Here is a 16526-nt window from a genome sequence, read left to right on the forward strand (position 1 = left end):
TGAGCCAGTGATGGCTGATGCTCCTGGCAGCTGGGAATGAGTGTCTGGGTCATGGAGCGGGTCTGGGTGGCACCCTGCAGCATCCGGTGCAGGAGGGGACCTGCCAACACTGGATGCTCAGCCATGGCATGCTCTGGAGGCGAGCCCGGGCCCTGGACTCCAGAGATGACACCACCGCCGGCCCTGCCAGCTTAGTCTGGGCATCCAGGTGGGCGGGGCCTGTTTATCCCTGGCAGGGGTCGAGAATGCCTGAGAATGCCTGGTATGGAGAGACTGTCCTGTCTGGCTGAGAGCCTGGCAAGGGAGGAATGGCACGTGTAGGCTGCAGGAGCCATGAGCATCAGCATTGGGTAGCCTCCCTCTTGCCTTGTGTCCCCCATCCGCTGGTAGTCACTGTCCCTACCACCAGTGAAGGAGTCCTCCTGTGGCTCCTCCAAAGCTTTGCTTTTCCTCCTCTACCTAAGAATTGTGTTGATATGCCCGTGTTCAAATAGGATCCAGTGTGTGTAGGCGGCGCTCTGTCCCCTGGTACCGGTGAGGATATGATCAAAGGTCCCTTGCCCAGGTTCCAGGGCCAGCTGGTAAGGTGGCTGCCACTGCTACCTGTCAGCTTTATTCTCTGTGTAGTCAGGAACCAGGTCTTGTCTGCAGTCAGGCCTGGCATGACTTGCTGACGGTGGCAGTGGCTCTGTTCAGAGAGGGCCAGTGCCACCTGGTCACAGGACAGCAAAGGGCCTGAGGACATCTTTGTAGGCACCGGGAGGCTTGAGGTGCTGTGCCACAGGTGCCCTAGGATGTTCTGGCATCTAGTGAAAGGGTCCTTCGGAGACCTGTGGTTCCAGTTCTGTTTTCTCAATAAAAGAGACCCCCGTGAGGAAGCCCCTCCAGCACTCACAGCACCTCCAGCACTCACAGCACCTGGTCAGCCCTCCTGCATTCCCTGGTCTTCCTCTGGGTTCTGGGTGATTCAGGCACACAGACTTTTTTTTTTTTTTTTTTTTAATGATAGTCACAGAGAGAGAGAGAGAGAGAGAGAGAGAGAGAGAGGCAGAGATACAGGCAGAGGGAGAAGCAGGCTCCATGCACTGGGAGCCTGATGTGGGATTTGATCCCAGGTCTCCAGGGTCGCGCCCTGGGCCAAAGGCAGGCGCCAAACCGCTGCGCCACCCAGGGATCCCAGGCCCACAGACTCTTGCAGTGTCAAGAGGGAGGGATCGCTGGGAAATTCCCACCAGCATCTCAGCCTCAAGGAAATGGGTCATATTGTGTCTAGCCTTGAGAATGCAGGGATGAGCGTACCGGGGGGGCAGTGAGTAGGGTCTGAAAGTTGGAGTGTGTGCCCCACACAGCACTGCCTCTGCTCTGAAGGTTTCAGGGTGTAAGGCCCGCCTGGCCTGGGGGTGCCTGCTGGGGAGCAGCGGGGACTACAGACGGGGTACCCGCTCTGATCCTGCCTCTGCTGTGAGTGCAAGTGTGTCCTGGGATGTATGTACATGAGTGGGAGTGTCCGGTTGTGGTCGTGTGCACGTGTACAAGTGGATGGAGGTGGATATGAAGGTGTGCACAGTAGTTATGTGTGCGTTTGAGCCTGTAAACAAGTGTGTGTGAGCGTCAGTGGGAGTGGCCGGAGCCTGTGGGTGTGTGTGTGCATGAACGCATGGGCACGTGCGTGTGTAAACGTGGCCCGGGTGAGTGTGGGGTGAGGAGTGTGGGGTGAGTGTGGGCCTCCGGAGGTGGTGAGGGGCAGTTTGCAGGGGATCCAGGGATGCCCCGCCACAGCCTCCTCCCTCTGGAGCCCGAGTCGAGGCCCAGTGAGGTCAGCCGGGCCTAGCTGTAGAGCGAGCGGAGCCCCGCGGCCTTCCCGGAGGAGGCGGCTCCGGCCGGGCGGGCCGCGCGCATTCCTGAGCCCTGAGTCAGCGCGGCCGCCCCCTCCGGCCGGGCCCGCCCCCGGCGCGCACGCCCCTCGCTCCATGGCATTCCCGGGCGGGCGGGGATCGGCGCGGGCGCCCTCCCGGCGGCGGCGGCGGCCCCTCCCCGGAGCCGTGCGGACCCCGAGGAGCCCCCGGCGGCGGCGGCGGTGAGCAGGGCGCCGGGGCCGGGGCCGGGGCCGGGGCGCGGGGGTCGCGGCCGGGGCGGGCCGGGGCGGGCCGGGGCGGCCTCACTCCCGTGCCCGGAGGCGCCCGAGCCCCGCGGGGCGGCCCAGCCCGGGATTCCTCGCCCGACGCGCCGCAAAAATAGCCCCGCGGGCGGATTAGCAGGTCCCGCGGCGGAGCGGGCCGGACAGCGCGGCTCCACCCGCCGACAGCTGCGGCTCCGGTTCCCCCCCCCCCCCCCCCCGGCTGTCCCTCCCCGGCCGCCGCCGGGACTCGGGAGGGCGGGAGGGCCCGGGAGCCGCCGACTCCGCGCCGCCCCCGCTCCGCGACCCCGGTGCCCGGCCCCGGGCTCCCCAGGGTAGCGGGGGCGCAGCGGGGGGCGCAGCGGGGCAGCGGGCCTGGCCGGCCTGTCTGCGCGTCCGTCTGTCGCCGGGCACTGGGCGGGGACCCCGGGAGCGCGGAGGCCCGGCCGGGTCCCCAGAGCTCGCTCCGGGCGCCGGGCTGCGCGACTCCAGGTCCGGCGGGCGGGCGGGGCTGCGTCGGGAGGCCCGGCCCGCTGCTGGGGAACCCCCTCCCCCCCCACCCCAGGACTTCCTGGCTGCGAAGATTCATGGATGAAACTGGCTTTTCAGGTTTGGCCCAGCTGGATGCTGGGTTTTCCCCACCCCCTCGGAGCCCGGCCCCCTGGAGAGCCCCCAGAAATTAGGAGGACGGTGAGGACCCCACAGCGGGGCTGCGGTCCAGGGGGTCCCCAGGCTGAGCCGCCTGCCACCAGCGGCCATCCCGGGCGAGCTGGGTCCCCTTCCCCCTTCCCTGAGATCTGGGCAGCGGGCTAGTAGGTAGGCACAGGAGCAAGTGGCCCCAAATGGAAGGTGCTGGGCCCCCCAGGCCCCATCCCAACCCTTCCAAGCAGCCAGCCAGCCTCCCATTGCACAGACAGGCCAACTGACGGCAGCAGAGTTGGAGAATTGCTATGACCAACGTCCCTCATGCAGCATTACTGTCCAGGAGAGCTCATACTCTAGGTTGGTTCAGAGGGGATCACCCAGGTCTCCCCTGCCTTTTCGGGCACCCCCTCAGGGTCTTTTCAGCTCCCAGCTACTGCTCAGGGCGCAGCCTGCTGCTCTTTTCCCTGGATGCTCTGGGCCAGGACGGTGTGCAGTCGGGGCCCCGCTGGGCTTGGCAGCCCTCCCCAAGCTGAGGACCCAGAAGGTCTGCCCCTGCCCCTGGGTGGCAGGTAGGCAGGCACACAGGCCTCTTGCACCCCAGCTCCTGGGCAGGCATGTCCAAAGCTTTGAACCCCCTCGGAGGCTCGGTGACCTCAGGTAGACGACTGTCTTCTCTGAGCCTCAGGTTTTGTATCTGTGGGATGGGTAGGGAGGCCCCTTCCCAGGGGCCTCGTGATAGGTCAGCAGGGTCAGGTGGAGCCAGATTTCAGGCAAGTGTGCCAGGCTTCTGAGGACAAGCCGTTTGTTCTTCTAACAGCCTTTGGGACTTGGCTTCCCCTCCTGGGGCCTCTCTGTACTGTCCAGCGGCTGGCCCGTGCGGGAGGAGGTCACTAAGCCTGAGGGTGTCAGGGAACCAGGAAGCGTGTGTCATGTCAGTGGGGGAACTTGTGAAGGCTCGCCTGGCACTCGGGCTGCTCCCCTGCCCCGAGCCGGGCGTGTTGGTAGGATGTGGGCCTTTCCCCTCGGCGGCCCGAGGCGGCCTTTCACCGAACTCCTGAGGTCAGCTGGGCCTCGGATGGTCACAGCCAGGATCCACTGTAGCTAAGTTGGCTCCCTGTGGCCTTGCTGACTGGCCGTGTGGCATAGACCTGCCACCTCTCGGAGTCTTGGGGCTCCCCACCCTGGGGCCAGAGCTCGTGTGGGCAGGGGCTTTGCTTCGGGTCGTCGGTGACTCCCGGGTTCACACGTGCCCATGGAGCACCCTCTGCACCACTCTCCGCGCGCAGGTCCCCAGTGTAATTACCACCAGGGATTCCTGTGCCTTCGGGGCCTTCTGTAGCGGGGAGCCTCTTGGTCTGTTACAGGCCTTCTGCACACTCCTCTGGGGTGATGTATGTCATGTGATGGGTGACGAGGGAATGTAGGGATTGGTGTGTCCTCCTGGGGATGGGCAGAGGACACTGTGCAGGCTATCAGCTAGATCTCAGGCTGCCCTGCTCCTTTCTGACCCCTTTTCCTTCACAGAAAACGCCTGGAGGCGTTACCTGGGAGGCTCGAGGCGGGTTGAGGACCTGGCCATTACCATGTGTAGCACGGGGCCGTACACACACGGGATAGAGGCCCGGAGAGGCCAGGTGACTGGCTCTGCTACACAGTAGCCTGCGGTGTGAAGGACTGGACTGTGGGACACCAGACAGCTAGTGCTCCCCACTGCCAGGGGATTTCTGGGGTTGGGCCTCAGATTAGGGTCAAATGGAAGAGTGAGGGTCAGAGGTCAGGGCTCTAGTGTGGAGGCTGGAGGATTTGGCCCCTCCTGGGATCATGCTCAGGTGAGCTGGGGACACGTCTGGGCAGGTGTCCTGGGGTGGGACCCACTGCTCCAGCTGACCTGGGCAGTGGGCGGTCCCCTGGGCAGGGTGGGGCCAGGGCCTGGTGGGTCTTGTCCTGGGGCTGGGGCACCCCTGCTATCCGCTCAGCCTCCAGCAGCCCCTCCTGGCACCATCCTGCCAGCTGGCAGAGCGGGCCTGAGTGCTCTGGTGGCTGCTGCTCACACCTGAGGATCTGGCCTCGCAGTGGCTCTGGCCAGTGTTTAGGCTGCGGCAGGCCAGAACTGCCTGCCATCTCCTCCTGCCTCTTGGTTACAGCCACCCTGGGCATCTCTGAAGGCTCCCGTGTCCAGGTGCCGCTGGTGGCTTATGCTCTGGTCATAGATGCTCGTGGGCCCTCCTGCTCCCCTTCCCTGCTCCTCCTTTGGCTGCCCTTAGGGAGCCCCCAGACCAGCAGGCGTTTGGCAGCCTGGGCCTCTGGTTCAGCTGCTGCTTCGCCAGCATCTACGGTGTGCCAGGCACTGCTGTGCTCCCTCATTTTCAGATAAAAAAAATGAGGCTTGCAGAGGGTTGCCGGTAGAGAAGGTGAACAGGGTCTGTCCAGTGGCTCAGGCCAGGCTCTCCCCAGTGGCTTCCTTCCACTGGCTTCCTGGCCCTTTTATTTTTAAAATATATTTTATTTATTTATTCTTGAGAGACGCAGAGAGAGAGGCAGAGACCCAGGCAGAGGGAGAAGCAGGCTCCATGCAGGGAGCCCGACGTGGGACTTGATCCCGGGACCCCCAGGTCACATGCTGGGCCCAAGGCAGACGCTCCACTGCTGAGCCACCCAGGCGGCCCTGGCCCCCTTTATACCTGTGCGCCGTGCCAGCCCGGGGGGTCCCCACTCATCCCCAAAGCAGGGACAGGATTCGGTAGGATCTGCCCCTGTTCCCCACCTCGCCCTCTGTCCTGAGGCTGTAGCTACTCCCACCTCGCTCCCTCCAGTTGAAGCAGCCCTAGTGGTCCTGTGAGCTTGCGGGACCCTCGTCCCTCAGCCCCATCTCGGGCCCTCATGAGCCGGCGCACTTGTCGTGTGCTGCCCGGAGTGCCTGGGTGTAGTGTGCCCCTGTTTCGTGCCCCCTTGCTTGGTCCCCACCCAGTTGTCAGCAGTTTCTTCTTCACTTCTAGATGCCCATTTAGATCTCCTGATGGGGCTGGGGCCTGGGTGGGCAGTGTTGAGCGTTGCCAGAGTGACTCAGAATGTGTGACCCCGAGTAGCCAGGCCCTCCCTGGGCTGTGGTTTCCTCCTGCCCTGAGGGGGTCAGCAGAGCAGAGATGCTGTTGGGATTCCCCCCTGACGGGCTCTCTGGGAACAAGAGCCCAGTGTGTGCCTGGGGGAGGCCTGGACACTGAGCCACTGTCTCCTCTGGGTGGGCACTGTGTCCCTCCCCAGCCCAGACTCTTTGTCCTCCAGGCCTGCCCCTCCCTCGCCCCTGGGGCCCACTGTGGAGCACCCCCCTTGTGAATCCCAACCACTTGAGGCCCCGATGGGGAATCATGCACAGAGGGGTGGGGCCGACCCGGAACCCGCAGCACTGGGGGCAGGGTGGGGATCCCAGAGCACCCTCCTGCCTCCGCCCCGAATACTGGAGGGATTTGGGTGGAGGTGAGGGACCCCGGGAGATCGGGGCACACGGGCGGGGATCTGGTGGCTCCCCTTAGAGCTCAGCTGGCTCTTGTGTTCCTGGGACCAGCTGTAGGCAGGCTGGCAGGTCCCCGTGGGCCTCACCACCCTTTTTCCGCTTCTTTGCTTATCTGTCCCTGCTGGACCTCATCTGTGCTCAGCTCCTCCTCCCGGACCCAAGTGAAGGGTCTTTCTCAGGGACCCTGCACGCTCTGGATCTTGCGGACGACTGTGCACGGAGCGGCTCTGGGCCCGGCCTGCCCTGGCTCTGTGCGCCCGCGGGGACAGGGCCGGCGCATCTGTCGGGGCAGGCAGGGGTGGGTGTGAGGAGAGGCCGGGGCGGCGGGAGCCGGAGGGTCGCTGATGCGAGGGTCGCCGATGCGAGTGTCGCCATGGGCCGCAGAGGCCCGTGCGCTGCTGGACGGGGCACCAAGTGGCTGAGGCGCCCAGACGTGGGCCGCGGGGGGCTCCTGGGGAGGCCACGGGGCCCTCCTGGGGAGGCCACGGGGCCAGGGGAGCTGCATGGGGCGGGGCTGGGGGAGAGGGCTGACGTTGCCGCGTCCTGGTACCGACCCGCTGGCCGCCCTTCCCCAGGGCTCAGTTTGCCTGTTCGCAAAATGGGCGTGGGTTTTTCTCTCCATCTGTTCCTGGCAGCTGTGGGGCTGTTTCCAGAGGTGTTCGTGAGTGGGTTCCCAAACCAGATTTTTTTTTTTAAGATTTTATTTGAGAGAGAGTACAGGCTGGGAGTGCGGGGGTGGGGGTGGTGGTAGGGGCAGAGGGGCGAGCAGACTCCGTGGCGGGGCCCCATCCCAGGGCCCTGAGGTCGGGCCTGAGCCCGAGTCAGGCTTCACCGACGGCCCCCCGGCAACCCCCGAAACCTGAACATCACAATCTGTCTGGGTCCCAAGCTCTTTGATGTAGTCGCGGAAATTTGGGGTGTCTGCCCTCCGAGTATTGCGTGGCCGCTCCCCTGCTATGCCGGCGCCCCAGTGTGTGCGGGGAGCCCGGGTCTCCTGTTTGCCGACATCCTGCGGCCCGTCTCTGCGGAGGGGCAACCAGCGCTGCCTGGAAAGTGCCCTTTTCGAGGGAGGGGGGGATAGAGTCCCAGGGGGCCGTGGTCACATGCTCATTGCCTCACCAGCCCTGGGCCAGGCGCGGGGAGATCCAGGGCAAAGCCTGGCCTCTGCTCTGGGTCCCGGGTCTCAGGTGCTGAGGGGGTGCTTGGTGCCCGGTGGGGGTGGGGCGCCCCAGGGGTCCCCTGACCCTGTAGCCGCGGCTGCTCCTTGAGACGGAGGGATCGCGGCCCTGGCCGAGGTGCCCTGGGTCTTCTGTGCTTGGGGCAGGTGCACGCGGTGAAAGGGCCAGGTCTGGGTCGGGCAAACTTGGGGTGTGTGCCGCGTGCGGAGGCCCTCGGGCCGCCTCTGTCCTCCCGTAGCTCCCGTAGACCGGCGGGCTGATCCTGTGGGGAGCGGCTCTGCCCCATGCAACGGCCTGCTTCACTGTTTGGCCACCTCAGGTCATTGCTAGATGTCACCTCGTAGGGAGGCATCACTGCCCCAGCAGCTGTCATGTGCTGCATTTTCCTTTTATTTTTTAAAGATTTAATTTATTTATTCATGAGAGACACACACAGAGAGAGGGAGAGAGAGACGCAGGCAGAGGGAGAAGCAGACCCCAGCTGAGCCCACGAGGGGCTCGATTCCATGACCCTGAGACCATGACCTCAGCTGAAAGCCAGCGTCGACGCTTAACCGACGGAGCCAGCCAGGTGCCCATCGGTACCTGTAGGGTCAGGGTTTGGCTGCACCGTAAGCTCCAGGAAGGCAGGGGTTTTGTCTGGTTCCGTTTCCGTGTGTCTCCAGCAACATATCCCTAAGCTCCAGGAGTGGCTCATAGTGGGTGCTCACGTGTTTATCACGCACCTGTCTCCCGACATGAATGAGTTTGTACTATCTGGGGACCTCGCTCGGGCCCCGCATGTCTCTTGGGATCAGTGCTAAGCACAGAGCAGGAGCTCGGCCTCACGGCAGGGCCGTCCTCGGCCCAGGGAGCCTCGGGCGGTGGCTCAGCACGGCTCTTGAGTGACTCCACGCCGTGTCCCCAGGCCCGCCCTGCCCCGCGCGGAACCATGAGTGAGCCCCGCAGGGACAGCGCGAGCAGCCTGCAGCGCAAGAAGCCGCCCTGGCTGAAGCTGGACATCCCGTCTGCAGCGCCCCCGGCCCCAGAGGAGCCCAGCTGCTTGCAGGTAGGCCCGGCCGGGGAGGGGGGGGCTGCGGGGGGGCCCCCTCCAGCTTCCTCACTCTGACCCCGTCGCCCAGCCCCTGAGACGCCAGGCCTTCCTGCGGAGTGTGAGTATGCCGGCGGAGACTGCACCCGTGCCCTCATCCCACCCGGAGCTCCGGCGGCCAGGGCTGCAGCGCCAGACGTCCATCACGCAGACCATCCGCAGGTACCGGTCGGCCTCGGCTGCTCTGCTGGTGGGGCTGGGGGGACAGAGGGCATACGGGGTCCCCTCCGGGTCCTGGGGCTGGGAAGGGGGCCAGGGTCCCCCCGTCTCAGCTCCCTCCTCCATCTCGTGCCCCATATCGCCCTGTCCTTCTGCTCTGGGGACACACTGCTCTCACCTGCCGCCTTCTCTGCTCCCCTCCAGCACTCGCTCTCTCCTTCTCTGTCTCTCCCATCCCAATGCTCTGGCCCCTGAACAGCCGACAGGTGCGCTTTGGGCGTGTCCACACTCTGCCCCTCTTGGGACCCCCTGCTGCCCGTAGGGCTCTCCCCCAGCGCCGGTCTCTCTCTCGGTCCCTGCTCAGGTATCGGGGCAGGGCATGAGTGTGTGGACAGCAGGCGGCGGGTGCATGGCTTGCGGTCTCTGGGGAGCTGCCACTGTCCTTGGTGTTCCTGGGCGCTCCTAACAGCAGGTGCTGGTGGTGTTTCTCCGTGCATGTTCAAGAGCTGGGGGCTTGCAAGTGGCCGCCGCCCGAGTTCTGTGGTGTCGCAGGTCAAGCTGCTGCCCAGGGCCTAGCTCTCTGGCCAAGGGCTGAGCTCTGAATGCCGTCTGTGGACTCGGTGCCTCCCCCTGAGCACCCGTCTCTGTGGTGTGTGGAGGGTCTGTGTAGGATACTCACTTGGGCAAGGCCTGCCATGCGCGGTTCTAGTGGGAATGTGCAGTTGGCTAATTGTGTAGGGGGTGGCCAGAGCCAGAACCTATTCATCCTCTTAATTAGGCCCAGCCCACCTGGAGCCTGGGCCCCGCAGTGATTGGAGGCTTGGGTTGGGGCATGTTGTCCAAGAAGAGGGCCTCTGAGCCCCTGCTGGGGCCGGGGGAAGATCTGCCTTCCCCTTGCTGAGACCATCCCATCGCAGGGGCACAGCTGACTGGTTCGGAGTGAGCAAGGACAGTGACAGCACCCAGAAGTGGCAGCGCAAGAGCATCCGCCACTGCAGCCAGCGCTATGGAAAGCTGAAGCCTCAGGTCATCCGGGAGCTAGACCTGCCTAGCCAGGACAACGTGTCCCTGACCAGCACCGAGACCCCCCCTCCACTGTATGTGGGGCCGTGCCAGCTGGGGATGCAGAAGGTATGCCCATCCCCTGCTGCCTCCTGCCAGCTTCTCACTCTGCTCCCCGGGCCAGGCCTGGGGCCACAGCCACCTTGGACAGAGGAGATTCCTTGGAGCTCATGGTGTGGGAGGGTGGTCAGATAGCCCCATAAAGGCACCTAAGATACTCTCCAGGGACCAGGAGAGGGGACAGGTCTTGGGATTGTACCGTGGGTCCAGTCTCTGGATGAGAGACCCTCCCAGGATGAAGAGCAGTGCAAAGGCCCTGGGTGAGGATGGGGGGACCCTTTTAGGTACCTACACAGCTGTCCAGGGACCCACTGGGGAGTGGGAGGGGCAGCGGCTCTAGGGGGGGAAGGAGCCCCCAGAGCGATGACCAGACCTTGACTCGTAACGTCTCCTTCCCTCTACCAGATCATAGACCCCCTGGCCCGGGGCCGGGCCTTCCGCGTGGCGGATGACACGGCCGATGGCCTGAGTACCCCGCACACACCTGTCACGCCTGGTGCCGCTTCCCTCTGCTCCTTCTCCAGCTCCCGCTCGGGCTTCAACCGGTTCCCGCGGCGACGCAAGCGTGAATCGGTGGCCAAGATGAGCTTCCGGGCAGCCGCGGCCCTAGTGAAGGTGGGTGCCGGGGCTGGGGTGGGGTGGAGACTGTGCCAGCCGCCTCGCAGCATGCTCACCTCCTTGCTGGCAGGGCCGCTCTGTTAGGGATGGCACGTTGCGCCGGGTGCAGCGCCGAAGCTTCACTCCCGCCAGCTTCCTGGAGGAGGACACAGCTGACTTCCCCGACGAGCTAGACACGTCCTTCTTCGCCCGGGTAAGAGCACAGGGCCATCCCCCATGGCCCCTCTGCCTGCCTGCCCCACCCTGACCACGTGTGTTTGCTCAGGAAGGAGTCCTCCATGAAGAGCTGTCCACGTACCCAGACGAGGTGTTTGAGTCCCCCTCGGAGGCAGCGCTCAAGGACTGGGAGAAAGCCACGGAGCAGGGCGACCTCACGGGGGGTGCCCTGGACCGCAGTGAGCTTGAGCGCAGCCACCTGATGCTGTGAGTGCCGCTGCCCTGTGCGCAGTCGAGGGGCTGGGGGCCGGGCTCGGGCTGGCAGGAGCAGCTGGGCCCTGGGGTGCTGACGCCCTGGCGGACCAGGGAAGGAGGTGGCTTGTGGATCATGAGCCCGGCTTGTGCACTGTGCTGGTGAGACCCGAGGCGGGGCGCCGTTCAAGGCTCAGCTGCCCACCTGGGTGACAGGAACATAATCCCAGAACCCCTGGGCTGGGCGGAATCCAGAGGGGAGGAGGAGGGTGCTGTAATGCATGTTTGTAGGTGCTCCAGGGACCCTCGTAAGGGTCAGGTCCCCCGCTTCCGTCCCCACAGGGGCTCGGGACGGATTGTGCTGCTAAGCTGGAGGCTGAATGGCTGCATAGGGCCCTCACTGCATGGAGCAGGTCAGGGTGGGAAGGTCACCCTGGTGCTGCTGAGGGCTTGCAGCAGGCGGGGGGTGACTGTGCCCCTCCCCCCAGGCCCCTGGAACGAGGCTGGAGGAAGCAGAAGGAGGGTGGAGCAGCTGCCCCGCAGCCTAAGGTGCGGCTGCGGCAGGAGGTCGTGAGCACGGCGGGTCAGCGGCGCGGCCAGCGCATCGCCATGCCGGTGCGCAAGTTCTTTGCCAGGGAGAAGCGGCCGTATGGGCTAGGCATGGTGGGCCGGCTGACCAACCGCACGTACCGCAAGCGCATTGACAGCTACGTCAAACGCCAGATCGAGGACATGGATGACCACAGGTAGGCACGCAGTGGGAGTGTGGGGTGGGGCGCAGCTCAAAGCCAGCCAGCTCCAGGTTGGGGCCGGATCTCTGGGTGGGGGTGCTGCCTCTGCTGACGCCCCGCCCCGCAGGCCGTTCTTCACCTACTGGCTCACCTTCGTGCACTCGCTCGTCACCATTCTGGCCGTGTGCATCTACGGCATCGCACCTGTGGGCTTCTCGCAGCACGAGACCGTGGACTCGGTGAGCCCAGGCACCCTCCCCAGCCCAGACCCGTGGAGTCTGGAGTCTAGGCTCTGAACTCCCTCCTGCTTCACTCTGGGAGGAGAGGGCCCGAGTGGGTTCTGTGATCTCTCTCCCCAACCTTGCAGGTGCTGCGGAACCGTGGGGTCTATGAGAATGTCAAGTATGTGCAGCAGGAGAACTTCTGGATCGGGCCCAGCTCGGTCAGGACAGGGCCTTGTGGGCGTTGGGGGTGCGGGGGAAGGGGGGGACCCTGGGCTGGTAGGGGCCAGGGCCGCAGCATATCCCATTTGTCCCCAGGAGGCTCTCATTCACCTGGGTGCCAAGTTCTCGCCCTGCATGCGTCAGGACCCGCAGGTGCACAGTTTCATCCGTGCTGCGCGGGAGCGTGAGAAGCACTCAGCCTGCTGCGTGCGCAATGACCGGTCGGGCTGTGTGCAGACATCGGAGGAGGAGTGCTCGGTGCGTGCCCCGCCACCGTGCGTTTGTGCTTAGTTTGGGACTTAAAGCAGAGACTCTCCGCTCACGTTTACTCCTTGCCTCCCTCATCTCCTGCCTCTTCATGTCAGATGACAGCCGTAGCCAGTCTTTGGTTTGGGTGTGTTCTTTCTGCACGTGTCTCAATTTTGTGCACATGTCTTAAGTTTATGCAAGTGGTATTCCTTATTCTTTCCACCGAGCCATTAAAAGAAACCCAAAAAACAAAGAAGATTCATCCAAAATTTTTTTTCTTAATTGCTTTGAGAAGTATTTATTGAGAGAAGTATTTATTGAGATAATTAGGGGTGGGGGTGGCAGAGGGAGAAGGAGACTCCCTGTTGAGGGCAGAGCCGGGTGCAGGGCTCAATCTCATGACCTTGAGATCAAAACTTGAGCTGAGAGACGCTCGGGGGGCTCAGTGGTTGGGCGGCTGCCTTTGGCTCAGGTCATGATCCCGGGATCCAGGGTCGAGTCCCACGTTGGGCTCCCTGCATGGAGCCTGCTTCTCCCTCTGCCTGTGTCTCTGCTTCTGTGTGTCTCTCTCGCAAGTAAATAATCTCAAAACAAACAAACTGAGCTAAAACAGAGTCGGATTCTGACTGAGCCCCCCAGGCTCCTCTCATCCAAGTTTTTACTGCATCATCTTATGTGGAGCTGCTATAGTTTATACCAGTTCCCTGATTTTGGTTGTATTTTTAAGCTGATATGAATTCTGCTGTTGAGATCCTTTTAAAAGTTTCCTAACATGCCTGTACATTCTGGAATGTAATTTTTTTTTTTTTTTTTTGAGATTTTACTTATTCGTTCATGAGAGGCAGAGAGGCAGAGGGAGAAGCAGGCTACACGCAAGGAGCCCATTGCAGGACTTGATCCCAGGAACCCGGGATCATGCCCTGAGCCAAAGGCAGATGCTCAACCAGTGAGCCACCCAGGCGTCTTTTCTTTATTTTTTTAAGATTCTATTAATTATTATTTTATTTATTCATGAGAGAGACAGAGAGGGAGAGAGAGAGGGAGAGAGAGTGTGCACAGAGGGAGAAGCAGGGTCCATGCAGGGAACCCGACGTGGGACCCGATCCTGGGTCTTCAGGATCAAGCCCTTGGCTGAAGGTGGCGCTAAACCGCTGAGCTCCCCCAGGCTGCCCAGATTGTATTTATTTAGTTGAGACAGAGAGAGAGAGACAGAGCACAAGTAGGGGGTGTTGGGAGGGGCAGAGGAAGAATTAGACTCCCCATCAAGCAAGGAGCCTGATTCGGGAATTGATCCCAGGACTCTGGGATCATGACCTGAGCCGAAGGCAGACGCTTCACTGAGCCCCCCCAGGCGTCCTTGGAGTGTTGTTTCATGGAGATTGGGTTGTGGGTAAGGGTGAGAGTCTCAGTGGCTTTGCTTTTAATTCCTGCCTCCTGAGACTGCACTGGTCAAGGGGTGGGCTCTGACCAGGGGTTGACCCTGTGTCCTCCTACAGTCCACGCTGGCTGTGTGGGTGAAGTGGCCCTTGCACCCCAGTGCCCCAGACCTTGCTGGCCACAAGAGGCAGTTTGGCTCTGTCTGCCACCAGGACCCCAGGTCAGTCTTGCTGGGGGGAGGACCGCCTTTGTCCATGGCTTCATGGGGTGTGGGGTGGGGGGAGAGGGCACAGCCCCCCTTGTTGTCAAGTTGGACAGGTGTGGATGCCAAGGAGACAAAGCGAGGTCTGACCACATACTGGCCTCATGCAGGGTGTGTGATGAGCCCTCCTCAGAGGACCCCCACGAGTGGCCAGATGACATCACCAAGTGGCCGGTGAGCTACAGTGGAAGGGTTGTTTGGGAGTCACCCTTGTCACGTGGGGTAGGAATCCACACTTCACCAGTTAATGATGCCAGAGCGATCCCCATCATGGGACCACCCTGTATATTCAGATGCATGTTCCTGGCCTTTGCCCAACCTGTCTGCCTACCAACACCCAAGCAGGTAGCCAGAACAGGGTAACCAGGGGGAAGCTTGGGAGGTCAAGTGTCATTATTCCAACCTGACAGATGGCTCATTGGTCTCAGGGTGTGGCAACATGCCTGCAATCAAGAGGGGGCTGGTTCCCCACCCTAGGAACCTGTCCATCTTTGCCCCAATCCCCAGGCATGGTGTGGGGCCCAGGGTTGGGAGAGGCCCTAACCCAACTCACCTGTTTGTAACCCAGATCTGCACCAAAAACAGCGCCGGGAACCACACCAACCACCCGCACATGGACTGTGTCCTCACAGGCCGGCCCTGCTGCATCGGCACCAAGGGCAGGTAGATGTGTGTTGCGCTGGGGCTGTGCCCTTCTCCCTCAGCAACTTCTGAAATAACCCAAGATTCCAAGGGACCTGGGTGGCAGTCGGTGCCTCTGCCCTTGGGGTGCAGCAGTCCCCTCTCCAGGTCCTCTCAACCCTGGCCTGACCTTCCAGGTGTGAGATCACCTCCCGGGAGTACTGTGACTTCATGAGGGGCTACTTCCACGAGGAGGCCACGCTGTGCTCCCAGGTAGGCCTCCAGGGTGAGTGTCCCTCCCTGCTCCCTCCCAGCCACAGTGGGTGCTGATGGGCCACTCTGCACAGGTGCACTGCATGGATGACGTGTGTGGGCTCCTGCCCTTCCTGAACCCTGAGGTGCCTGACCAGTTCTACCGCCTGTGGCTGTCCCTCTTCTTGCACGCTGGGCAAGTGATACCACGTGGGCTGGGCGGAGGCAGGTGGGGTGGGTGGTCCCAGGGACCCAGAGGGGCTGGCCAGAGATGGGGAAGGGGTAGTCCCTCTGCTGAGTGCTCGCCCCGCCCCCACCCATAGAATCTTGCACTGCCTGGTGTCCGTCTGCTTCCAGATGACCGTCCTGCGGGACCTGGAGAAGTTGGCAGGCTGGCACCGCATAGCCATCATCTACCTGTTGAGTGGTGTCACTGGTAACCTGGCCAGTGCCATTTTCCTGCCATACCGGGCAGAGGTAAAGCTGTCCCCCCGGGTGGGGACCATCCCATGGGCACCCATCATAAACTGGGTCCATATCCGGCATCAAGTTTGAGTCCCTGGAGAGCCCAGCCTGGGAGCATCTCCTTTGGGCCCCTCAATCGTGATGTGCCCTGGGTCTTGGGAGGTGGGATGGGGAGACGGGGGCCCAGGCTGGGGTGGCCTGCTGGGCTCCAGCAGCTCACAGCCACCCACGCTGTTGCCAGGTGGGCCCAGCCGGCTCGCAGTTTGGCATCCTGGCTTGCCTGTTCGTGGAGCTTTTCCAGAGCTGGCAGGTCCTGGCACGGCCCTGGCGTGCCTTCTTCAAGCTGTCGGCTGTGGTCCTCTTCCTGTTCACCTTTGGGCTGCTGCCCTGGATCGACAACTTCGCTCACATCTCGGGCTTCATCAGCGGCCTCTTCCTGTCCTTCGCCTTCCTGCCCTACATCAGCTTCGGCAAGTTTGACCTGTACCGCAAGCGCTGCCAGATCATCGTCTTCCAGGTGGTCTTCCTGGGCCTCCTGGCCGGCCTGGTGGTCCTCTTCTACTTCTACCCCGTGCGCTGCGAGTGGTGCGAGTTCCTCACCTGCATCCCCTTCACCGACAAGTTCTGCGAGAAGTACGAGCTGGATGCCCAGCTCCACTGAGTCGGCGGGCATCGCAAGTCGGCAGGCTTGTGACCTGCCTGCTGCTGGGCCCTGACCTCTCGTGCCTTGTTCACCCTGGTGAACTTATCGTGCTTCAGGGCATTTATTACACTAATTCCCACGATTACTTTCTAACTAGTTTCTTGACGACCACCTCAGGTGGCCAATAAATGGACTGGGAGCGTTTTAGCTGCCACTAACTTACCGGAGCTGCCTCGTCTTTCTGATTTCTGGCTAGGGCCGTGGAGGGAGAGGTTCTTCAGGCCTCTGCGCAACCCCCCCAACCCACCCACCTTACAGTTCCCCAGAACAGGGAAGTAAGTGTGAGATATACCTCCCCATGAAGTCCCTCAGCCGGGTGGACGGCTATCTCCTGCCCCCTTCCCCAGGGTGACCGACAGCTGACAATGAGAGAAGAACCCACGGCTGTGCTGTCTCATTCCGCCCCCCACCCCCACCCCCACCACCTGGCACACAGAGAGGCACTCTGACCCCAGCCCTTCCTCTCCAGCCAGCAGCTCCAAGTTCAGCCCCAGGCCACCTCCCTTTCCAGGAGCCAAAGGGTGAAGTGTGTCACTGTCACTATAGGTGAACCCTGTGAGCCACGGCTAGAGACCT

At 62.7% G+C, this 16526-nt stretch overlaps 1 protein-coding gene across 5 annotated transcripts; it reads left to right on the forward strand.

Annotated features, from left to right (window-relative positions):
- Positions 1-1628: 1628 nt before the first annotated feature.
- RHBDF1 (rhomboid 5 homolog 1) lies at positions 1629-16112 on the forward strand. 5 transcript variants are annotated; one of them, XM_041749183.1, is made up of 19 exons: positions 1629-2077; positions 8358-8498; positions 8572-8702; positions 8959-9063; positions 9617-9830; positions 10227-10436; positions 10510-10632; positions 10705-10862; positions 11336-11593; positions 11706-11817; positions 11946-12020; positions 12118-12279; positions 13767-13867; positions 14020-14083; positions 14478-14572; positions 14728-14803; positions 14878-14978; positions 15106-15259; positions 15489-16112. In XM_041749183.1, exons 2-19 carry the CDS (start codon positions 8382-8384, stop codon positions 15906-15908), a joined length of 2676 nt encoding a protein of 891 aa, XP_041605117.1. In that variant the 5' UTR covers positions 1629-2077; positions 8358-8381; the 3' UTR covers positions 15909-16112. The 5 variants fall into 5 exon arrangements, with proteins under 5 accessions (XP_041605117.1, XP_041605115.1, XP_041605114.1 ...); XM_041749181.1 differs by lacking the exon at positions 1629-2077 and adding an exon at positions 2380-2725; XM_041749180.1 differs by lacking the exon at positions 1629-2077 and adding an exon at positions 2736-2806.
- The last annotated feature ends 414 nt before the right edge of the window (positions 16113-16526 follow it).

This window comes from Vulpes lagopus, chromosome 3, assembly GCF_018345385.1.
Source record: "Vulpes lagopus strain Blue_001 chromosome 3, ASM1834538v1, whole genome shotgun sequence".
In the NCBI taxonomy this organism is placed as follows: domain Eukaryota; kingdom Metazoa; phylum Chordata; class Mammalia; order Carnivora; family Canidae; genus Vulpes; species Vulpes lagopus.